Source organism: Helicoverpa armigera, chromosome 26 (assembly GCF_030705265.1).
Source record: "Helicoverpa armigera isolate CAAS_96S chromosome 26, ASM3070526v1, whole genome shotgun sequence".
In the NCBI taxonomy this organism is placed as follows: domain Eukaryota; kingdom Metazoa; phylum Arthropoda; class Insecta; order Lepidoptera; family Noctuidae; genus Helicoverpa; species Helicoverpa armigera.
The window spans coordinates 7,045,225-7,071,384 of NC_087145.1; the positions used below are offsets into that span (position 1 = coordinate 7,045,225).

The 26,160-nt window shown below is 35.0% G+C and overlaps 1 protein-coding gene and 1 long non-coding RNA gene across 8 annotated transcripts in view; both read right to left on the reverse strand.

The window, feature by feature from the left end:
* The window catches only part of LOC110372641 (uncharacterized), a 90,182-nt gene that overhangs the window by 62,862 nt on the left and 1,160 nt on the right, over positions 1–26,160 (reverse strand). For 5 of the 7 annotated variants that reach the window (XM_021329509.3, XM_021329504.3, XM_021329506.3 and 2 more), the window contains exon 2: positions 12,444–12,577. In XM_021329509.3, the coding sequence (XP_021185184.1) occupies positions 12,444–12,500 (57 nt within the window). In that variant the 5' untranslated portion in view covers positions 12,501–12,577. The remainder of the gene's footprint in view (positions 1–12,443; positions 12,578–26,160) is intronic. The other 2 variants (XM_021329505.3, XM_021329508.3) reach the window with 1 other exon arrangement.
* LOC135118831 (uncharacterized) lies at positions 2,874–4,107 on the reverse strand. Its single transcript, XR_010277814.1, has 2 exons — positions 3,326–4,107; positions 2,874–3,169 (listed from the first exon to the last, which is right to left on the reverse strand). It is a non-coding gene; the product is annotated as an uncharacterized LOC135118831 (long non-coding RNA).

A 26,160-nucleotide genomic window follows, 5' to 3' on the forward strand; every position in this document is an offset into this window, starting at 1 on the left:
AAAAGGCTAACGACCAGCCCAGAGTCCCTGAGGACACACTACGTCGGTTTTGAGCCCTTACCAGATATTAATCAAGAAAGAAAACACGGGTTGCCTAAAATAATATTGTTAAGAAAACACATAGTAAGGAGAGACTGCAAAAGGCCATAGGTTTCATAAAGCCTGTATAGAGAATTATTATTAACTATCAAAATATGTTTTATAAAGCCCTGTTTAATAATCATATTTCATACAAATACTAAGAATTTGGATGTGTAATTCTGGATATATCTGGATCACTCCAAACAGCGATGTAGAATTGTAGACGGTTTGTAGTTTGAGTTTAGAAATGTAGATGGCGCTGCACAATAATTAGCGATATAATCACGTCATAATATTATTTTAACACAAGAAAAAGAACTGTAAATACTTAAAGCATATTGTTAATTTATACTTATTGAAAAGGAACAGCTAAACAGCATTTGTGCGAATAATTTGACTATCGATAGTCCTCTTAGATAAAAGTGGATCCGTTTATTTTGATAAATTCAAAGTAATACCTAAGCAACAATCTAATTTCTGAAGTGATGGAACATTTTTTTTTGCACAATAGAAACGAGGAGTAATCTAATTTCATCTAGAAACAGCTTTTCTCTAAACCATAACCATCTGCAACCTTATGAAGAATACTTCAGTATTTCTATGGAATGGATAATCCAATATTTTTATCGATAAACCCTTTCAGGATTTTTCATCAAAACACTTCAATATCTCATCTACGTTCAATTTTCGTTGAAAAACAATCAATCTAAAATTCTTTCTGACACACAGTAACAAAGTTCAAGGTCATAATTCGACGGTGAGGTCGTTGCCCCACGCTATCGACCAATAGGAACGCGGCGCCGCAGAGAATCGACCAATCACGTGCCACCGAGGCGCGGCCTTATTGGCCCATATAATGAAGCGGGAAAATGAAGGAATTTTGAGGTTATATTGAATTGGGAAGCCTTTATGTGTGTTTTGTAATCTGAAATTTCTTTTTTATGTTAGAATTGTGTGGAAAATAAACGGAAAATGGCCGTTTATATAGCAAATAGGTAATTTTGAATGTATTTTACTTTTGTACACAAAAGTAAGGTTTGTATGGTTCAACTAACTGCAGATTTCAATAACTGTTTTTCGATTAGAGATTGAAATCCTTACTAATCTTAGGTATAAATAAATGTAAAAGTGACTCTGTCTGTCTTTTCTTCACACCTAAACTAAAAAAACGTGAAATTTGGCACAGACATACTTTGGAACTTGAGAAAGGACATAGGATAGTTTTTATTACAAAGAAATATCAAAATAAAATTTATTCCGGACATATAGCGCCATCTATTGGTCAAACCAAAAATCTGCCGGAAGTCACTATTCCACGCGAACGAAGTCGCGGGCAAAAGCTAGTTTGACATATTTTATCTTTATTGAAACAATGTTGGAATTGAAATCCATCGTAAGTAAGCAACTTTATCGGCCGTTCCTAATATTATATTTTAATTGGTTTACTAGCAAGAATATTATAGAATTTTCTCATTGGTCCCATACAAATAACGTCAAACTCCTATCTCTAGTTACCAAACGATAGATAGACATTTGACTGTACATACTATATAATATTCAAAAATGACATAATTACAATAATAAACAATAGTCCCAATAGTTATTTCAACTACAGGCGTCATCCCAAAACAAATTTTTAATAGTCTGAATGCCCTAAATCTATCAAAATACACTTACCTAACATTGCAAAAAGCCGCTATATTAAATACATGTCGCATAGTCAGAAAATTTCTACAGCTAGATCTGGACAATAATTTCAGTGCAGTACCAAATTCATCATCTCAAATTATCCCGTCAATAAATTAGTATCTCACTTTGGCCTAGGCCCGTAAGATACTACAAATACCAGGTTTCAATAAACCTGAGAAAAATAAATTTGAAAACCAATATAATTACAATAATAATATAATGTAATTTCAATTTCATTATAAATATTTTGTACGCCATAGTATGGCAGGATATGTTGGAACCAGAAAGGACATTGTTCCGGCTCCATACATGTTCTGCCTAAGAACCGTTCGAATGGAAAGTGACTTCTATAAACTCTTAAAATTATATGGAATCCTATGAAATAAGTTTTCACGAACGGACACTTCAGGAAACTAAAATAATTACGAAAAAAGTTAATATTTTGAGGTTATAAATAAAAAATAACCAAGCTTGCGGGTGCGTTTTTTTTAATAGATAGAGTAGGTCAAGAGGGAGGTTTACACCAAGGTTTTACATTGCCACCGTGTGAAGACGGGGCGTGTGACTAGTTTTCATAAATGCTTAGAATTTTTATGAAAAACAACGACCTAAACGCTTTTGCTTTCAACGTTACGTTTCTTAATATATAGTGAATCCACTTTGGATTTGTGATAAAACGCATAAGTATCCAAAATGGAAGAGTTTCATTCACCACAATTCATAAAATATCGATATTATTACGATGGACAATTATTTATTTAAAGTACACACTATACATATATACAAACTTAAGCTACTTATCTTTATACAAAAATAAAATACTATATACAAAATGTATATAAACATAAAAGATAATATAAAAGAGCATCGATCAGGCGTCGAAGTATTCCTCCGCTTTATTTAAATGATTGTTACTACTTTTATATTAGACAGTTACCTGGCTATCTACATGCCATAAGGCGGGAATCGAACCCGCGGTCTATTACCAAGAAGGCAAAGACCATACTAAAAATGTCATTACCACACAAAATAATTTAACAGTTAAAGTAAGGTTTACCAATAACAATGAAAGAGGTTTTCGAGGATGTGCAATAAAAACAATATTTATATTCAATTAAAGGTTTTTAATCATCAATATTTGTTAATAATATATTATCTAAGAACTGAGCAGGGGGTTCAATTGAATTTTGGTATCTCGCCCAGCTTAAATACCAGATAATAGTCATTATGTGGGCACAACAGCCCACTGTTCTACGCCCAACGATACAATTGCAACAGTAATGCCTGATGGTAGGAGCTTCTTACAAAGTACACAATTGCGTCCAACAGTGCATTGCATCTTATTATGCTTGACTGCTTCAGACCAACACGTCGTACATATAAGGTCATGAGCTTCAACCTGTAATAAATAAATACAATAAAACATTAGTAAATGTCAAGTAACTTGCAATTGTGGCAATTGATTTGAAAACCGAGAAATTGTGTGCTTATGAAAACATAAGTAGGTAGTAACATTCTTATCAAAATTAGAAAAACACTTTCGTAGACCACTTACCATACGGGGAGCAGTCCATTGTTGTATGCAACGAAGTATATCTTCGTTTTCTAATACCAAAGAACCTCCAGCAGATCCACAATTTATACAATATACTATATTCTGCATCCATTGTTGTAATTATAATACAACTAAATTCGATCACAGACAGAGCAATGTCCGAAAATGCCAGGAAAATCCAGTCCTTTACACACAGCCGAGTCTACCAAGTACGCAATCTAATCGGAGTCCATAATCAAGCCAAAGTTGTTAGAATAAAACCATGAAACGCATAGAAAATCACAAAAGAAACGATAGTCGCAAAGCAATCAAACTGACTTCTAGCAAACTGACTGAAGTACACCAGTGTTGTCAATTACGAAAACTATAATCCTACTCGAATGTCAAGCTAGAAATTCGCGATTTCGCTTAAAACACGACGACGTTTAAAAGTTTTTGTGGTAAGACGGATAGAATACTAGTTTTTTTCTAGCTAGTCAGTTTAGGTATTTAAATGAATAAAGTGTTACCAACTAATTTTAATAACCGACTTCGGAAAGGAGGTTCTCAGTTCGATCCGTATTTACCGAAATCGCGAAAACTTCCGAAACTGGCAGCACTGGCTGACGGAAACATTTTATAAGGCATCAATAATTGTGACCCAACTTTTTATTTGGAATTTATTTATTTGAAGTGTCCGTGGAATACTAAAATATGTTTCAAACAATATAAAAATAAATAAAAATTATAGTATAATTTATATTCACATCGGTTCTTAGGCCAAAATTGGACAATGTCCTTTGTACCATCTATTGTACCATATTCTGACAAATAAATATTTTTGATTTGATTTGATTTGATTTGATTTAGATAGAATATTAGGACAGCAGTAAATCGTTTGTCGCGGTTCAAGCCAAGTTCTGTAATAATGTAATAAGATTTAAAGCTTGCCGTAGTGCATAAGAAACGAAAGGTCATTCACCTCTGCAGTTCAGAATGTTAGATAATCGGATTGGTTGTGAATTTAAAATAGAGTTTCAGACGTTTTGCAAAGTTAGTGTTTACTTAGAATTTAGTTTAACTTGAAAATTGTGCATTAATACGTAGACAGATTATTTTGTGTAGCTTTATGTGTTTTTATACAGTATGATTCGTATGAAAAAAACGTAAAAATTACACAAAAGCATAATTGATATAGACCGCCTTACATTTGTGTTAATTTTTTTTTCACAAAAGATAAAACCAGAGAAGCAGCGCCACCAATTTTTCTTTTAGCATTAATATAATTAATATTAACTACAACAAGGCTATGTAAAAGGAAATTAATTTAATAAAATATATACCTACCAACCAATAATGAACCTATTTGTTCATACTTATATATTTTTTTCGATTATGTCTAGGCTGGATTTTAGTGTCTAAATAAAAAATACCTACTATCAAGTAGGTACATACTATTATTTTCCTAGAAACATTTTCCGACACTCTCAACAAGAAATCGAGAACAAAATCGCATGAAAAAGGTTTCTTTGTTTCCCTCAGGCTGAAATATTCCATCAGCAGATATTAGACGCGTGACGTCACAGATCGAGGACAATGCCTCTCAAACTTTACTCAGCGGCCCTGCTTTTAAGGGGACATTTCTCGAGAAAATGCAGGCTGTTTTGTTTAGTTTTATGGTATATTGAGTTGTTATATTGTAGGTAGAACAACAGTTTTGTCGTTCCTTCAATTTGTTATGATACCTAAACTCAGTCAGAAGATAGGTTTATTTTGAGTAAATATTTAATTAAAATGTTGACAAAAAACTTATCTATCTATACTTAATAATAACATTATAAAGAGGAAAACTTTGTTTGTTTGTTTGGTTGTAATGGATAAACTCAAAAACTACTGGACCGATTTTAAATATTCTTTCACCATTAGAAAGCTATATTATCTGCGAGTAACATAGGCTATATTTTATCCCGGTGCGAGCAGTAACTCCCACGGGACGCGGGTGAAACCGAGGGAAAACGGCTGGTTTTAAATAGTTTTTCTATTCTTTTTGTAACCTATTTTTAAGCGGAATATTCCAGATAAGTGCTTCAAATTCTTGTATTATATTTTTTTTGTAAATAAAATCTCTACAAGGTAGCTTCTACAAGGTTTTCTATTCTCAGGAAACCTTTGATTTACAAACGTTTGATATGTTTTGCCGTCAGAGCCATTTCCTTTCCAATAACTCTACAGCAAAGGAACAGCTTTATAAAACAGGTTTATTGAATTATTTTCATTTACTGATTCCTGTAAGAAAACTTGTTTCTATTTATTAAATGTTTTGTTACACTTCTTTTCAATAAAGATACTAAAGCTTTTTAAAATTTTAATCATGAATTACATAAAAGATATCACATTTATTGTCCACTAGCTTCCGCCCGCGTCTTCGCCCTCGTAGAGCTCGGTTATATCGCGTTTCCAAGAGAATTCTTCAAAAATCCGGGATAAAAACTATCCCTTGTTCTTTCTCAAGATCAACTTTATATCTGAACAAAATTTAATTAAAATCAGTTCACTGGTTTAGACGTGAAAGCTTAACAGTCAGACAGACAGACCGAGTTATGTACTTTCGCATTTATAGCATTACACATCCTGTATATCTAAATTCAATTTCAGTTTTATAAGTTTTTATAAAGGGCTAAATAAACAGCAAGAGTACATAATTGTTTTAAAAAGGGATTGATCTCTTCGTAATTAATTTAAAATTTCCAATAGACTAGACGTCTGCAAAGCTTGTGACGTAAGCTGTAAGACAGTGGTTCTCAAAGTTTACGAACCTTTAGACCTTTATAAAGAGGTCTTTTAAATTCCATTCTTTTATAATAATGTAGGAAAATCGTCGTCTGTTTATTTAAATATTTTCATAGATACTAAGCCACAGCAAAGCCACTAATTGTCTATAACTGACATACAAAAAAAGTTTATTTAAAGATGGAAAAACACCACACCAAAACCAAGAAAATTTTATTTTTTGTGTAATTAAAAGTCTGACAGACAGACAGTACGATGGTAATTTGCTCTCCTTTATCCGTTCTTGTTTCTTTTCTAATTAAACAAATTAACAAAAAAAGTATCTGTTTTTAATTACAACCCTCGTGTTTGCGAAGACGAGACAAGGTCATATTTCTAATCACTTTTTTTGAAAGTTTTCAATGTTTCTGCAAAAAATTGTCGGAAAGATTTTTCTAAGTCGTTTTTTGTAGTTTCCAAAGTTAATTATCACCGTAGAATAACAGATTTAAAACGAATTCGTAGAATTCATCCATTAAAATAAATAAGTGTATAACATAGTTACTTAAAAACTTGCAATAATCTGTGTCATTTTAGCATACTGTGTATTCTTCATGAAAATGAGAAGCACATAAAACTTCATTACATTACAAACAAGGCAGAAAATTTGTAATTATATCTGAACTATTTATTAGTTATATCCTTTAAAAATGTATTTCTTTATTTAAACTTTATGCAACACAATAATATATCACAAAGGCTGACTTAATGCCTTAGGTATTTAATTTGTTTTTATTTATTTTTAATTTAACACAACGCTAAGGCAACAATCACCATTCATCCAAATTAAAACCGTTACTGTCACTACAGTAATTGGCTCCACGCTAATTGCCAGCGCCCATGTCTCCCACAAGAGATGTAAAAGTAATGACCTTATGAAAAACAAATGAATACCATATTCACTAGTGTACAATGGCCTTCTCTTTTTATAAAGCCAGGAAGGGCCCGTTTGCACGGTTCTTTGGACTTCAATATGTTGGGTACAGTAATTTTTTTACCCGACTACGCGCAGCAAAGGAAGGTAATTGACCTGTGCTATCAACATGAATTGATTTTTTAACAGTTTTGTTAATCTACTTAAAGTAATATACTTTACCCTCATTTAGTCTGCAGTATTAAAATCTCAGGCACAGAAAGAAATAACCCATGTAGCAAGCTATGTACGCGACTGCCAAGAATGTTTCTAATACAAGCCTCAGAAGGTTAGGGTAGGATTTCAACTGACATAATTTATGCAGAAAAGAAACAGTGATAAATTAAAATATAAGTGAGAATGTTTTACGATAACAATCTTACCTAGCCCGAAAATCTAAAAATAGGACCAAGTTACGAAACACCACTTGCAAATTACAGTTACACAACACGTATTATTATGTACCAAAACCGAGCCACGTACGTAATTTCTGCACAATACTTAAGTAACATTAAGCCTGATAAAACTGTTAATTCGTTTACTCGAAACACCTACACGTCGACGCAAATTCTAATTTATAGTCCCTGAAGATTACGGCGACTTGTAATTAATGCAAAAGGGGGATATTTTTAGGTATTTTGGTACTTGTTGTTAAAAATAATGTAAATAAAAAACATTTTTCATTTATCACGCTCATTCTTTGAGTATATGAGGAGATGTATGTGCCTCCTAGTTAACAATAAAAAGGCTGATGATGATACGGCACAAAAATTATGAGGAGCTAGATCGAGTTTAAAGGAAAGAAGGAGATCTATGTAAAATTAAAATTCATTTATTAACACCTCACGGTAAAAATAAATTACTAGCTTATTTTATGTGGCGTTGAAAATTTCTTGATCATCATCGGGAGAAATCCCAAAAGGCTGGCAGCTGGCTGCCAATGTTCTGCTTTTTTATTTCTTTGCGCGAGCTCAATATTAAGTACTGACATGATCAGATCAAGTATTTTATAAATAGCATTTATATTGCCTTATTTTAGTGTCAACTTTACTACTTCATTACTCTTTATACAATATCTAAAATATTCTTCTTTACGGCATGCAATTTATTAAGCTAGTTTCCAAAGAAAACTTTTCAATTTAATTCGATCAGACATCACAAACATGTATGCTAGCCAGACGCGACAACTTGGCGTCTGCATCGGCAAGCGATTCTCAACATTCAATAGCTTCCAACTAGGGTGCAGGGTTCATAAAGTTAAATATTCTGGCGTCAACTGTAGAAACTTATATGAGTTTGTTATTTTATAGCAATGTTATTTTATAGTTAGCATTTTATATTTTTATAGTAAGTATCGTACTTAGCTGCATATGTGTGTTTAAACCTACGGGTTTTTGTTTGGTTGTTTCATAGATACCCCTATAGGTAAATAAACTTTAAATAGCGGAGGTACATGTTTTTATTGATAACTTTATTTATGTCATGATAATCACAGCCGAACTAGTTGTCGCACTCTGAGGAAACTAGTAATACCTCATTTTAGCGAAAAGCAAAAAATTATTGGAGGTGTCTACTAAGGCGAAAGAGAGTGACGAAGAGCTCCTAAAGTTACTGACGCATGTTAAGAAGTTTTTTGATGATACATAGGTGCTAATATATTCACTTTGATTCACATATATTAGTTAGGTTTAGCAAAACATTAACCCACGGACGGCACATACGACACAGACGGATTTGCGAGCATAAGCCGAAGTAGAATTAATAATGTAGTTGACATTACTTAATGAAATGTCATGCACCCTTACATATGTCATTCTATTCACTGGCTTAAACAATAGTTGAAGCCATTTGACTAAGCCCTTTGATATTAATCTAAGTGGTCTTAGTTCTGCGCTGGCATTATAAATTACTAGTTAATGTGCATAGTTTCTACTACGGAATAAACGATAAAAATGTATGCAGCACTGTGATTTACAAAGTGTGATAATTGAACCATTAGTTTCAATTTCATCCAATCATCTTCAAAATCAAAATCAAAATGCATTTATTCAAAATATCCTGAAAAACAGTACTTTTCGAACGTTTTATATATCGGGTACATGAGACAGCCGCCGACCCCTTCATTTTCCTGTGTTTTTTCTGGGAAGAAGTGGCGCAACAAACTCCACAGCAACACATGTTTATCTGTTATGTAAAGTTTGAAGAATCATAATACAAATTGTGATTATGATTCTTAATAAACACTCAATATATAGATTATTACAAAGCAAAAACCAATATTCCGACCGAATTGAGAACTTCCTGCTTTTTGGGATGTCAGTTGAAAAACCTCATCAAAAACGCATATCCTTTTAAAAACTTAAATTCAAAATTCCCTTTTTACTTGCAAGCGAGTGATTGGAGAGCCCAGACGCGTTGGCTGGTCGCCAGGAGCTAGGGGCACGAAATTCATGTTAAATCATGTTGTAGGGAACCCTGCTTATCATGTAGCTTGAGTGAAGAGGGGTGGGGGGGGGGGCAGGGTTCAAGATGAGTTTGCAATTCGAGTTTTTCTCCTTTGAAGTAAGGATGTGGGAAATTATGGTTGGGAACTGCATTGCATCGGGATGGGTAGGTTATGTTGCCGTGGAAAATTATTTTGATTTGATGGTCAGACATGCTCTTGTTATATTGTACCTACTATCCCGAGAACACGTGGAGACATACTTGTGTGTATAAAAATGTTCATGTATGTATTTTGTCTTTGTATATCTCAGAGACTCGATAACTTATGAAAACAGTCGTGAGATAAAACATCTGATTCTATAACAAATATTGCCTTATTAAAGAAAGAGTTTAAACGACCATTAAGTACATTCAAGCATTTGACTGTACCTATAGAAAACTTTTGGCAAGCATTAGGCTCATAATATCTAAGTAACATTGAAATTTAATTCTACAAAAAGTATATCCTAAAATCAGCCTGATACCATAAAATTCGACCTAAAATACCGGCATGTCCTAAATACTCCACAAAGTCTAGACTAATCACTTAGGCATTAAATCCTCAAACGCCGGACGTCAGAAACCTTACGATATTACTGAAAAATTAGCCGTTTTCGACCTGGATCGATCCAGCTTAATAAAATTATATAAGGCTTATATCCTTAGAGCACTCAAACAATTGGAGCCGCCGTGAGCACAAGCATCGAAAAATTGAGTGTCAGTTTACGCGTGTTGACGTGACATGATAAAACGTGATAGCTCACTCATGTATTTTCAATCACATCATATTAAGCATGTAAACGACTAAATAAATTGACAAATACCGAGTTTTTCCGTGGTTGCAACCGCGTCTTGGGAGAACTTCCCTTGATGTTAATCCGGAATAGTGTAGCTTTAGTGAAAGAATTTTTCAAATCGGTTCAGTAGCTTCGGAGCCTTTCTTTATGAGACAAATTATCAAAATATATTTAATTAAATTCCTCTTTATTATATTAGTAAGTACCTACCCAAAACAAAAATGTGAAAGACTGCCAAGTTCGATAATATGGGAATGCTACGCCTATAAAAGAAGTGAGATCTGAATAAGTACCAAGTTCCATAAACATACCTCAGTTAAAAATAGTTACTTTTTAATGATGTTACTTGGCAAGTTTTCACACACCTTGTTATAAACCTACTAAACGCAATGAATCAAGTATATCATTTTCTATTAAAACTTGCCAAGGAACATCATTAAAAAGTAACTATTTTTAACTGAGGTATGTTTATGGAACTTGGTACTTATTCAGATCTCACTTCTTTTATAGGCGTAGCATTCCCATATTATCGAACTTGGCAGTCTTTCACATTTTTGTTTTGGGTGGGATTTCATTTATTTTTGTAAGGTTGTTTATTTTATTTTTTTCTTATGATTAAGTTAGTTAAGGAAATGTTTCATTTATACTATCTTTCAGATTTTTGAATATGCACTATGCTTCTTACAAAGAAAGGAACTAGATTAACTAAATGGACTAGATTTACCAACTGACTAACATGATATATTATCATATGTTATGTTCGTGGATCAAAGTTACACATTCGTCATTTCCGAAAGGGACTCACACTTGGCCGTTTTCAGATTTTTACTTTACTTTGACTAAATACAAACCTTTGTAACGAATTTCAGATCGGTACGACCATTCGAAGATATATTATATAAATATAGATAAATTTAGTTCGTTTTAGTTCCTTGGGGGTATAAAACACCTTCATTATTTTGAAACCGACTCACACTTGGCCATTTTCAGATTTTTCCCTTTACCTTGACATAAACACCTACCTCCATGCCAAATTTCAAGTCAATACGACCATTGGAAGTGGTCTAGGTTTTTGATGAGTGAGTCAGTCAGTCAGTCAGTCAGTGAGTGTATAGTAAAAATAGCGATTTTCTGACGTCAGTATCTCAAGACCTACAATAGATATATTAATGAAATTTTGTATTTTAGATAAGTGTGGGGGTCTCAACATATACTAGAAATTTGATATGCGTAAATAAAATAGATTTTGAGTTATAGGGGGGTCGAATTTGGCCCGAAATGGTTCGTGTAATATAACCCACGGCCGGTGTGTCGCTTTTTTTTTGCTCGAACTTGGCGGACACACTGCCGTGTGTCTAGATACAGACCAGCATAAAGTTGACGCACACTTATAAATTTGTACCACTACTCTTTTTCAATTGTTAGAAGGCAAGGCATGGCAATTTCGTCTCCAGTCGCTTCAATACTCTAAGCTTATATCCCACGAGGAATCATACGCGGGGTTTTTGTGGGAATTCCTGGTGTTAACTGCTGAATAAGTTATAGAGGTTATCCGCGGCAATTTCGCGGGGAAAATGGCGTATTTGGTATGGGAGAAAATTGCGACCATGGTATGAGTAAATTACGTAGGTTTTCTTGAGAGATGCTTTGTTATAAGTTATATTATGTGGATTTCTTTCGTGTGGTGTATTGTGAGTATTATTTTTAAAATAATGGAAGATATTACTTAATCGAGAGAAAGATGTGTGATTTGCAGTATAGTCTGTTTTATGGCAAAGAAATTGTAATTTTTCATAGTTTTGATTACAATTTGAGAAGCAATTTTTATATCATCTTTTGATCTTTTACTCAATTTTCCATATTTATAATAGGTAGATACCTACATGCTCTTTCTGAAATTTTGTTTAGTTAGTCATAATAATTGTACAAAAATAAATAAGTAGGTATATAACCGCAATAATGACCATTGTCATCTTGGTAAAGCATACCATACTTTTATGCTTCAAGAAAAATATACTTCTCCCAAGAAATGCTTCGAAAATCTGTAGATAAAGATTTTTGGACGACCTAAACGAGGTCCCAATAAAAGTTCCCAGTTTTCTTAACTCTATCTTACCTTATCGACGGGCATGGAAGGGCACGCTCGGCACAGGTTCCAAAATGATCCAATCATCTGGGCACGCCTCTAGGCCGGGATCTGGGGGCACTGGTTCACGCCCTTACTGCTGGGGGCTGCTGGGGCATTCGCTGCTGAAATGTAAGGGCGCCTGTTATTAATATATACTAACACAAAAAAATATATGTAAGGCATCGAATTAAACGTGGGGGCGTACCGAGGCTGGCACGTTGGATGGCAATGCTTAAGTTTTGAACAAAATAAAAAGTAGTCTTTGGGTCTCTTGAAGTGTCAGCAAGCTCAAAGGTAAAGGTACAGTTGCCCATGAGGGTACTAATACATAAGGGGATTTGGTAGGCTGTGGCTTCGAGAGGAGATAGAGTAGCCTAATGTTTAAACTTACGTAAACTCAAAATCATTTATACTGGTTGTAAAATAATACTTTTTAAAAGTCATTTACAAGAGATCGCCCCCAAAACGGCCACCCTCCACCACATCCTATATGTTTTTGCTGGGAAGAAGTGGCGCAACAAACTCCCCAGCAACTCATGTCTATCTGAAGGTTAGAAGAACCTTTCAATAATGTTTTATTGAGCAGAGATCTTGGCCCTGCTGTGGTAAAATAACGGTTAACGGTAAAAATAAAGGTAAAATAGTGGTGGATGATGATGATAATGATGATGGGAGACAGAATGTAAAGGAAGTGTTTGAAAAGAAAACGCTTTAGAATGAGTTGTAAAAAAAAGTGCAGTAAGTACATTATTGGAGGATAGATTACATAGAACTGGAAATTATTTTTTAAACTTTAATAATGTTTATAAACGCTCAATTTATTTTCAATCCGCATTCAAGTCCACTTCACATCCCCTTCCCCCTTATAAACCTTCCTCAACCTCACGATTCCATACGAGAGAACTCTTCACAGCAATGAGGTTTAATGACCCGAGCACAGATAGTACCTACATATAGTATGTGAGACCATATATCCCACGTACAGACATATGTGTTATGTTATCAAAGCTAACTCAGGCGTTTCCTAAGTGTTTTGGGGTTGAAATTTTAATGTGGATTAGGCTTACTTATAGTGCTAGTTGTAGGTAACATGCGACGTCGCAGTTATCTTGTGGAATTTAGAGATAGGTCCAGGCCTTGGCTTACTGTAAGCGTGTAACAGTGAGAGCTGCCTTTATATTTAAATAAATAATCATCCTAAGGGTCAATTCACACTGAAAGAGCAGCGGCCGGCAGCGGCCGTAAGAGCACGGAAAATGTAAGAGCGCGGCGCGATGCGGCGCCGCGCGGCGCCGCGCGGCCCGCCGCGCTCACGCTCAATCCCTTGCAATTACGGCCGCTGCCGGCCGCTGCCGGCCGCTGCTCTTTCAGTGTGAATTGACCCTAAATCTATCTAACTATATATTAGAGAAAACTGCATGAGAATCCGTGCAGTAGTTTTTAAGTTTGTGACAAGATGGAGAGAGACGGATTCTATTTATACCTTATGTGTATCATGTAGTGATCATCATCCATCATTGTGAGCTATTTATTCCCTCCCCCCAAATATCTATATATACTAAAACTAATAAATATAAAGCATAAGACCTTATGCAGAAAAAAAGCTGGAAGACGCTCCAAACTTATGAGCGCTTATCGGCGCGTATCCATATATTTCCCTGCGCAGGTTATCAGCGCTGTCAAGCGCCGATAAGCGCTTATAAGATTCCAGCGTTTTCCAGCTTTCTTTCTGTTGTTTGCTTGAACGCGCTAATCTCAAGAATTACTGTTACCGATATGACGACGAGTCTTTCAGTGTTAGCTAGCCCATTCATCGAGGACTTATATAAAATCGTTGCAGGATCCAAGTCTTTAATAAACAGCACTACTTCCTACCGTATCCTATCAAAGTAATCTTCCTAGTTGATTTAGTGGGAAAATTCAGCAGCCTTCGTCTCGGTAGCTTGGCAACTATCCAACTTGTCTAGCCTTGCAATAGTGGAAGATGTTACAACTAAAAGTGGGTACTGACAGGCTGGGTGCGTTGTAAGCAGGTTTGAAAATAAAATGAAATGTGCATAAGATAGTCTTGATGGTCTATCTGACACCAGTCTAACCAAGGGGTATCGGGTTGCCCGGGTAACTGGGTTGAGGAGGTCAGATAGGCAGTCGCTTCTTGTAAAGCTTGTACTCAGCTGAATCCGGTTAGACTGGAAGCCGACCCCAACATTGTTTGGGAGAAAGGCTCAGAGGATGATGATGGTCTATCTAGTTGTTAGAACCATGACTTCTGACCTGTTCAAGTTTGATGTTTAAGCAGGACCAGGTCTGTAGGTTTTTATCAGAGATATCATAATTATTTTTAGGTTTACATAATTGTGAATCCTCAAGAAAATCAATGCATTGCCTTGCCAATCAGCCTGTGAAAGATACATCAGATTTTATTCTCTTTTCCTCAAAGGATAGCTAATCAGATTGTCTAAACGTGATTTATAAGGTTCTATTTTTCATTTTCAAAAATCTACAAGGCTCTCATGGCAAGCACAAAATTCCTTTTGCGAAAGTAACTCTGTCTGTCTGTCAGTCTGTTACGCTTTCACGTCTAAACCACTGAACTGATTTTAAGAAAATTTGATACAGAGATAGAGTTGACCTTGAGAAAGAACATAGAATAGTTTTTATCCCGGACCTTTGAAGAATTCTCTTGGAAACGCGATATAACCGAACTCTACGCAGGTGAAGCCGCGGGCGGAAGCTAGTAATATTCATAAAATGAACTATGGTTAATACACAGGCATCTCTCAATATTATATTACCTACAAAATTCTAAACTAAACGTCAACTACCGGAAATAAAGTTAGGTACAGGAACTCAGTTTCCATAACGAAGCTAAACTTGTATATTTAACCACTCACAGTTAGGCTTAAACTTTGCAGACTCAATTTAACTGCCGAGTTAACTAGAGTTCAATTGAATCGATAATGCATTTATGTGTGATGCTGGTATCGATATTTATTTATAGAGCTGTCTAATTTTAGTTAAAATTTTGGGTACTATGATGGTTTCACCGATTGTTCAGGTAACTGGGTTGATGAGGTCAGATAGGCAGTCGTTCCATGTAAAACAACTGATTATCAGACTCAGTAAATCCCGTGGGAATCGAGACTGAAAATAAGTAAGAAAAACTAGGCAGATGATGATGGATATTTTGACAGTTTCTTTTTCATATTTAATTATGTATTGCTGTTGGCGCACCAACCAAACAAATAAATGATGAATACAAACGCCTGAGGTTTATAAGAGACAATTTTATTTCAGGTCAAACCGCAACGTACTTTTCCGAGGATTGTACTTATTTTTCCCAGAATCTTATTTCCGCAAGCCTCATTTACTTTAACGACCCAAATAATGATCTAATTCTTATCTAAGTACACAAAGTTATCACAAAGACTACCAAATCAAGTAATAAAGTCCTTATCTGCCATACACTTGATTCTATATTTTCTGCTAAGTATTGTGCCGTTAAGGGGAATATTTCCGCTGTTAGAAAGAAAATCCGAAAATAATATGGTTTATTGATATTTTATCTAATTTGACAAATGAAATCGGAATTAAATTTATACTAATAAGAAGAGTTTGTTTGTTTTTTTTTGAACGCGCTAATCTCAGGAACTACTGGTCCGATTTGAACAATTCTTTCGGTGTTAGATAGCCCATTTATTGAGGAAGGATACGTTTTATCCGGGTTCGTGCAGAGATTTCCACGGGATGCGGGTGAAACATATAGTAATATTTTGCATTAAAAAGTATACAGGATTATATGTGCATTGTAAGAAGTTCGGAGTAAGACAAAGAGATCAAAAATTGCCGGAAACCTGTCGGATTTTTTGAAAGAGTTACCGCGGCCCTGGTACATAAAGGGCCTATGACGGAACACGACGGTTTTTAGTCAGTAAGAGTCTGACACTTCCTCAAAGCTGCTAAAACACAGCGGAGCATTTGATGATTTCCCATCTTCCTCCGAGCCTTTTTCTCAACTATGTTGGGGTCGGCTTCCAGTCTAACCGCATGTAGCTGAGTACCAGTGCTTTACAAGGAGCGACTGCCTATCTGACCCCCATATTTGATGATTTCCCATAAAAAAGTATATTATTACATTACCGCATGTTGAATGTTAACTTAGACTAACACAAAAAAAAAAACATTTTATTTTGAATTTACCCACTACCAGTCAAAGTATTCACCTTAAGGAAACTTTTATATGTTTTATGGAACCCAGCCAAATGGCTTTACGTTGCTGACTATACTCTGTGTACGGTCAATCGAAATGACGCATAGAATTACTATTGAGTGTAGCGTTAGCAAAAACATTGAGGGGATTTTTATTGTTTGTGTCTGGAGATTTTTTGTGGTTGTTTTTGATAGTGGTTTTATATGTCTTCTTATGTGGTTTTTAGGGTTGCTTAAAAAAGCTGATAAAATGGTTTTTGTTAGTATGATTTTGCTTAATGTCTACTGACAGAAAATTGCCAATTTTACAATCCAAGGCTTCTTGGTTCTTTAGCTTCACTCCAAGACTACCTCATCCTCTTCCCTTATGTCTATTTTTATATGGTAAATATTTTCTTTGTTTATGCTTCTATGTGTATTGTGTAACTTTATCTCTTAACAATAAGAGACGCTGTCTATAAGTGCTATGCAGACCATTACATACCTACATATAATAAATTCATATTGTACACGAATTTCCTTCTTATTTATTTTTCTTCAATTTCATTCCATAGCCCTACATACATACTACATTACATAAATATACATAATAATTTTAAATCTGTGACTGGGCTAAACAGATAATGGTGCGAGATTTTATAACGTCCAGCAGCTATAAATTAATCTAAAAATTAAAACTGTCACACTGAAAAATAAAGTAACGTAGCTAAGAAACTTTCTTTTCACAGATAAAATACATGATAATATCGTGATAGTAAATCGTTAGCTGCCGCGGTTCCGTGTTCTAATTAACAGACTAGTTACAGTTGTCAGCGAAATATAATTAAGTAGAGTTAATTAATGAGTGTACAAGTAAGCTGGGATGTTTGAAATGGAGATTTTATATATATTTTTAGTTTCAAGCAGTGATTTACTGAAGTTCAAATAACAGTCTAAAAACAAGTACATATTTGGTTATATGTTTGAGAATACAGCAACTTATACTTTTGATATGATCTTCGTACTAAGGTGATAAGTTTGGGAATATAGTGAATTGTACTTTTCTTATGATCTTCGCACTTCATCAAAAAGGGATGAATGTGACGAGGGACTCATTGACGTAGTTTTTATTTTTTTTTTCACATTTTAAGTGTGCCTATTTGTATTTGAGATACCATCGACCAAAGATGATAGAAAACATAGAGAGATGAGGATTTTCACTTTACCTCGAGGAAATATGATGACCAATGCTTATTCTGTGTATGTATGACAATAAGAGGCTGACGACGATACGTCAAACACTGATTGAAAAATTACATTAATGAGAAGAAAAGCATAAGGAAGCGAGGAATACAATGACATGACTGCATACATATTTCAAAGTCAAAAGCGTTTATTGAAATTAGCACTTTTTCATGTCAATTACTTTGACTAACACCTAACAAAAGCCCTGTTCTTTCATGGTTTTTGAATAGGGCAGGAAGAAGAAGGTATAAAATGATGGACAGATGAATTATGATATCAAAACCACAGTTTGATCCACCATAAGATGACTGTTTTTTTAACGACTTCAAAAATCATCAAATGACCCCTCTCGCTGTGGGTTAGCAGCGGTGAGGGAGTGTCAGACTCTTACTGACTCCCGCAGCCCCGGTAGGCCTTGGCCCTGCTGGGCCCCGCTGGGGTTACTGACATCTCTTTGAGGAGCGCGTGGCACAACGCACGCCATCGACACGGGTCTGTTGTCTACCAAAAGATGACCTCTTATGGTGGTTCAAACTAACCTAACCTAGAAGAGAGAAAACCTATCGATTTAAACCCATCTGTCCTCTGACCTATACGCAATGTTTGTACAACGTTGGCGTCATATCCAAATGTTTGTCATTGGCTTAATTTTGTTGGGCCAATAACGGTCTTGCTGAGATTCTACGAAAGCAATGCCGCAGTGTGTTTGTAAGTTTATTTACATAAATATTTGTATTGTTAATAATGTCAAGCTTTTATGAGTTGGTGAAATACTTAGTTCTATATTGTGTTAATAATTCAACATTCTTTGATAACTGCTTTATATAACTTAACTTTAATAATGTCGTGTAACCTTCATACATTTGAAGCTATAGAAAAAGATATGAAGCTGTGTTAATGTACTCATATTCACGTAAATATAGATAATTTAGCAGCATCCTCTTGAATATATTGATCAAGGATAAATACCACTCAGCATAGAACCTTCTCCACATTTGGAGTCGTTTAATAAAATTGAGAATACCGATGCAATAAGGATGAAGATTTTGCCATTGCTTTAAGACCCTCAAAATCTAATGTGAGCCATTTGATTCTGGCCAACTTAACCTGTAAGGTCGTACAGATATCAAAATCCTTTATTTCTCCACAAAACAGCCAGTTTACAGAAGAAAATTATGGTTTAGAACCTTTATTGTTATGATTACAAGTTATTAAGCAACGAACAATAGTAGGTAGTCAAACAAGGCTGTTTATATTTACAGTTAAAAAATATTTCCTGTAATTTCATGTCCTTGAGAAAGGTCAGGGCCACATACCTTCGATAAAAGCCTTATTTGACCTTGAAAAGTGACATTAAGTCAATCTGAAGCCTGAAAAACTTTTGATTAATGATGAGGAGGTGGTTAAAATGACAGCCGTAGTGAGAAATTACTAATCCTTATGTATGACATGAAAGTATGTTTTTCATAGCAATAAAAAAGGTGGAAGAAAGTCGTGGTGGCCTAGTGGGCAAAGAACCAACCTCTCGAGTATGATGGCGCGGGTTCGATTCCAGGTCAGGCAAGTACCAATGCAACTTTTCTAAGTTTGTATGTACTTTCTAAGTATATCTTAGACACCAATGACTGTGTTTCGGATGGCACGTTAAACTGTAGGTCCCGGCTGTCATTGAACAGCCTTGGCAGTCGTTACGGGTAGTCAGAAGCCAGTAAGTCTGACACCAGTCTAACCAAGGGGTATTGGGTTGCCCGGGTAACTGGGTTGAGAGGGTCAGATAGGGCAGTCGCTCCTTGTAAAGCACTGGTACTCAGCTACATCCTGTTAGACTAAAAGCCGACCCCAACATAGTTGGGAAAAAGGCTCGGAGGATGGATGTTCATAAAAATAATCAAAATTCCGCAATGCTTGAGCATTGTGAAACATTTGAAAAGCTAGGGTGTAACTTTGTACATTATCAGTATTCTGGAGGCTTGTCACTGTTTTACTTTATCCTTTGTTGATACAATCAAAGAGTTCAACTGACGAATTCTCAAATATATTTTACCAATTTTATAAAACTGAAGAGTTTGTAGATTTGGACGGTCGCTTCCTATTTTTTAAATTTGGGTAGCCTATTGATCGAGGAAAGTATTTTTTTGCATTATAACCCGGAGTGGTAAATAATGCCTAGTACTACATACATATATCACAAACCAGCTAATGAGCAAACTCGTTGAAATAATTAAGAGAAAAGAAGCTAAAAAACTTCCAAAAATATTTAAAGCTTTATCGATACTTCACGCACACGTAAAAACTCAAATACCCAATTTAGTCTCCAATAAATTGGTATCGATCAGAAACGGGAACAAATATAATGACCACCATAAAATGCTTTGATACCCTAAGTTTTGCAACCAGAAATATCTACTGAACACCAGAAAAATAAAGTCAAAAAATGTAATAGTACCAGCTATTTTAGTCACGACTTCACTTTAAATTGTATTCGACCACCAAATTTAGTAAATGATCACCAACTCTTGACGACCAAATTAATGTATTATTTTTGCCTAAATAAGTCACTGTGATTGCCATAAAATGTAGGCTTATTACCAAATAAAGTATTATGATGCCATATTTAGTTATGTGTCCGGCTTGCAATGCATGCGTGAGTGTCAGTATGACGAGTGACAGGGGAAAATGGAAGAAAATTACATATTGCGCCGACGCCAAGTAAAATTGGGAACAGGGCAGGAGAAAGAAGAAGAAGAATGTGTTTCTCAATACACTCCCTCTAAAACACACTCTTATCGCACTGTTTAGAGGCATGCAATAGACAATTTTCCACGCTAGTGCAGGAAAAGGGTCCCCATAATGTTATTACATTTATTTTATCAGGCCGAACTTATTTTTTTGGAGTCAGTTTACTTAAACAGGATAGCAAGATGTAAAAACTTTTTTGATGATCATTTACTACTTTTGATGATCATTTACTACTTTTGGTGATCATTTACTACTTTTGGGATAACAATGATTTATTTGGACTCATTTTGCTTAAATAGGATAGCAGAATTTAAAAACTTTGGTTATAATCTTACTTTAAAATGGTGGTTTAATTTTGGTGATCATTTACTATTTTTGGCTTACGCATGATTTATTTTGGAGTAATTTCACTTAAATAGGATAGCAAAGTGTTAAAACTTTGGTGATAGTTTTACATTAAAATGCGAGTTTCATTTTGGTGATCATTTACTATTTTTGTCTGCTGTTTGTTACTATATCTGGTGATCAGTTAAACATAAGCCATCAGAAACCATACATATTATATCGCGAGTTCATTGACTTCTTGATAATCCGAAGCCAAGGTTTTCCAAAACTTCACTTAATGACATTCTAATTGAGCCTAATTATCCTACCTTCGGAAATACGGAGTTTTGTTAGGAATTACTAATATTCCGTTCCTCGCAATTAAGGCGATTAAAGCCTGAAGGAATATTAGAGCAATGCTGAATTTATTAAATAATAACACTTACTTACATAAGAAATTGTGATTGAATGGAGAGTCCTTACAAATGATACCTACCTATTTCTCTTACGAAAGTAATTCTGTCTATCTGTCACGCTTTAACGTCAAAAATACTGGACATGGTAGTCTAGTTAGAGCCTGTGAACAAATCTTTTATCCGAGTAAGGGAAGATCTCTTTCTATTCTAACTCTCTCATAACGGGCCTGCTGGAAGAGATTTCTTATGAAATAAGCTGTGCCTTTGTACTATCTGTTCTATATTTCTTCTTGTCTGTATTCTGTGTTTGTACATAAACTGTTAAATAAATAAATAAATAAGTTAACCAGAAACCCTCAGAAAGACTTAGAATTTTCCAGGACTTGCAAGTTACCTCTACTGAGGGTTGGTTTTTCGTACCCCAGAAAATATACCATCTCACTATGAAAGTATCTGATTTTTCTTTCATTTTAGTTAAGAATTCATCAAGATTCTTAGCTTATTTCTTATACTTTAATACTTAATTACTTGCCATAACTTGGCATAAACTCTAGCACAAATGATGAGGGTGTTTGAAACCACTTCATCTTCCTCTTATCTGACTAAACGATTAAGATTACAACCTAAGTCGACCCAAGATTAAACGATGGAAGTAATGAAATACTACTTTTTTTACGGAAAATTAGCAAATGAGCCCTCCCGCTGTGAAATGAAATGACTAAAACCCACCCTGTTCCTTCTTAAGCCCTTTATGTACCAGGGCCGCGGTAACTCGCGCGAACCACAGCTCTAGCAGCTTGATATAGGCAAAAAGGAACCAAATAGAAAGTATATAATAGTTCTATCAGTCTTTTTGTTTTATCTAGTGCTAATCAGCTTTTGGCAAATATGGATTGTAATGTTATTTTGAAACTCAAAGACAGATTTAAAGCTGTTTGCTTGAACAATCCATCTCAGGAACCACTGATCCGATTTAAAGTATTCTTTCAGTGTTAATTTATTGTGGAAAGGTATTTATGTATAGGTAACTTTTATCCGGATGCGCGGAGAAGTTTAGCGCCAACCGCAAGCAGAAAATAGTCGATGTATAAAATATATTTTCTAAATAGACACATAGAATAAATGAACACAAAATTCTACCAACAAATAAAAACTCTTTCTCTAAAGATAACGTAGAACCACAAGGAAGAGATAAAATCGAAGATCAGGGTCCTCATCCGGCCGGGTATGCCGGATAACCACGGATACCTTTTGCCGGTTCAATGTGCAATGGAGATCAGCTCAGTGGCGTATTAAAAGGTCCAAAGCATGGAGAATGAAATCACTAGTGGAGATGCCATAACGGAAAATCTTCTGAGATAGTAGCGCGCTAAAATGCAGGTGTTCAGGGCACGAGGAACGTTACTGTCTTTGCTCTTACACGCCTTCTTTGGACCCGACCATTTCTTGTAATACCAAAAATCGTTGACAGATATCCCAAAGAGCTGCGGGATTGTTCGAAAGAGTTACAGCGGCCCTGGTATGTACCAGGGCCGCTGTAGGCATTTTATGTAAAATGCCTACGAAGGAATATGATGGGTTTTAGTCAGCAAGAATCTGACGCTGCTAACCCACAGCGAGAGGGGTCATTTAATGATTTCCCATAAGAAAAAAATGTGCCGTAATGGAAAATCTCCTAAGAAAGTTGTGCGCCAAAATGCGGGTGTTCAGGGGACGAGTAACGTTTTCGCTCTTACACGTCTTCTTTGGACCCGACCATTTTTGTAATACAGATGACAGATGTATTAAAGAACCCGAAAACTTCGTTAGTTCACTCTTACCTTATCGTTTTGGTCATGCCCACCGTACATATTTGACCTACAAGAAGGCGCTTGGCCTACCTGCATTATGGCATCTCCGATCATCGTTCCCTACTCCGTGGTCTACAGATTATCTATGGAAGAGATTGGTTCGATGGTTCTGATAAATTGATAGCACTCAAGTATATAGATTGGCTGGATTTTAATTAGGTGGAATATGATTAGCTTTTTTGTTTATTAATAACACTAGTTTACAAAATCAAACTTTTTGCCTGTTGCCGTAGATTTAATGGCTGGTAACATTCACTTATGTTTAGTTTTTATTAATTACACCCGCAAAAATTTTTTTGTAGCTCGACTTTACTTGTTATTGACTTTCTCTTTTCTGAACCTTTTTCAGTCGCTAAAGTACGTATTTTATTGTAATTATACAAATATGTGAAGTTTTTACAACACGAGTAGTTCAAGGAGGCGTTGTTTGAACAATCCAAACCATGTTTGTTACTTATGTGGAGAATATATGTTTGAGAAGAGTAGGAATGTCATCAGAGACGCTTAAAAATACTTATTTTTTATATTTTGGAATGTTGTTAGATAAAAATGACAAATCTTGGGCTCCTGATTGTGTTTGTAAATCCTGCGTTGAATACTTAAGATTATGGAACAGTGGTAAAAGAAGTACTTTTAAACTTAAAACACCAACTATTTGGAAAGAATCGGAAAATCATCTCGACGACTCTTACTTTTGTAGCGTGAACATAAACAGCTTAAACACCAAAAATCGAGCTAAATGGCAAAACCGAAGTAGTACAAGTGTTCAGCGTCCAGTGTAGCATTCACCTGAACTTTCAGAGATTAAAAATAATATTGAATTTTGAAAAATTATAATGAAAATTATGTTGAACTTGTCGAAGACCTGCTCTTACAATTAAGAGATATGGGATGCAATTTGAGCATAAACTCACTTCCTCTTCAGTCATCTGGACAGATTTCCGGAAAATTTAGGAGATATGAGCGAAGAGCAGGGAGAACGTATGCATCAAGATTAACGTGTCATGGAAGAACGTTATCAGGGTTTCTGGGATGTAAATATGATGTCTCACTATTGCTGGTCTCTGATACGCCATTTCCCAAAGTCTACACATAAGAGAAGAGCTTTAAACCCAAGTTTTTTTTCAACTTAACAATTAATATAATTTTTAAACAAATATTCTTTAAGGTTTTTCTCTTTAAACCGCACTTAGCTGAATCTCAAAAACTAGAGCTGATAAAAAAAAACTACTAATAGTTTTAAATATGGTTAAATATGAGTAGTCAACAACAGCTTAAAAAATCCCGGCAACAAATGTACTGTAAACTAGTGTAATAATTGAATCCGTATTAATATTTTTCTTGCCTTTTTTTTCTTTTGGTCTTTGATGTTGTAGCATTTTAAGGCTTTTGTATCCTTTTCTTCTTAATTTATTATTGTCAGACATATATAAATGTATGTTGTCTTTTTATTTATTATATAACTAGCTTTTGTCCGCGACTTCGTTCGCATGATATAGTGACATCCGGCATATTTTTGGTTTGACCAATAGATGGCGCTATATGTCCGGAATAAATATATATATTTTTTTGAAATAAAAACTATCCTATGTCCTTTCTCAAGTTCCAAACTATGTCTGTACCAAATTTCACACAAATCGGTTCAGTAGTTTAGGCGTGAAGAAAAGACAGACAGACAGACAGACAGAGTTACTTTCACATTTATAATATTAGTTAGGATCAATCTATCTCATGTTGAAGATGTATTATGTTTGTTTTACCTACAGCTTACAGTATTCATTTTTTACCAGCCTAAATATTTTAATTTTTTTATGTTAGAAAACTTTCGAATAGATTAACATAGGCTGATGAAATAATTCGAACATAAAAACTCCTTTTCTAAAAACCAACAAATTCCATGATAAAAATACACCTAACCCTTTCAAAAGAGGCACACTTTAATTTTATAGCCTCGAAAACAAAATTAAAAATATCCGCAACCTATAAATACTCGAAATACGTTAATTTTGAACATCAATGATATACACAGAGGCCATTGGGATACGAAATGATAGATTGTATATATTTATTTGACAGATATTGTAAACATACTACATTGGAATCTGGGTAAGTCTCTGATCTTTGGATTCGCTGTCAATTCTTGTGTATGATTGGATAAATAAACTTGAAGAAAATTGGTATGCAACGTGGGATGTGTCAATAGAGGTCATAGTTTTTGACCAATTTCAAAAAAGTAGGGTGTCAATTTGACCTGTATGTTTGTTTGTATGCGATTATTTCACTTTTCGAAAATCGGTCTCAGTGGCGTGCATTTGGAGAGGCCTATGTCCAGCAGTGGACTGCTATAGGCTGATGATGATAATGATGATTTCACTTTTGGCTAAAATCATGCTGTTTTGTTAGGCTTAGGAGGTTTTAGGCATATTGTTGAAGTTAGTAAATACTAGCTTCTACCTCTGGTAGTGGTGGTGGTGCTCAATCCTTCTCCTTGTAAGAAGCCTGTGCCCAGCAGAGGGACGATAAAAAGGCTGTAACAGTAACACCCGTAGTTTTACCTGCTTCATGTGGTGACTATTTCGCGTACATGGGTGGGGATTTATAAGCTTTAATCAATCATTGAGCAAGCGTGGTGATTATAGATTAATCCTTTTCTGTTGGACCATAAAAAGGCTGATGATTATGATAAATAGACTATATTTTAACCGGGTATGAGGCGTGGTGAAATTAAATTTGCATAAGAAGAAGGATGATAATAATGATGATTATAATGCTGGGTATATTATAGACAGGATTATAATACTTAGATATTTAAAAGAATATCTATCAATTGCGGTAGAAGGGGGGAAATACTTTTTTTTTTGTTGGAGGTATAAAATTGATGTTAGGTAAACTAGTGATCGGTAGATAGTTATTTTATTATATTGTATTAACTAAGCAGTGATG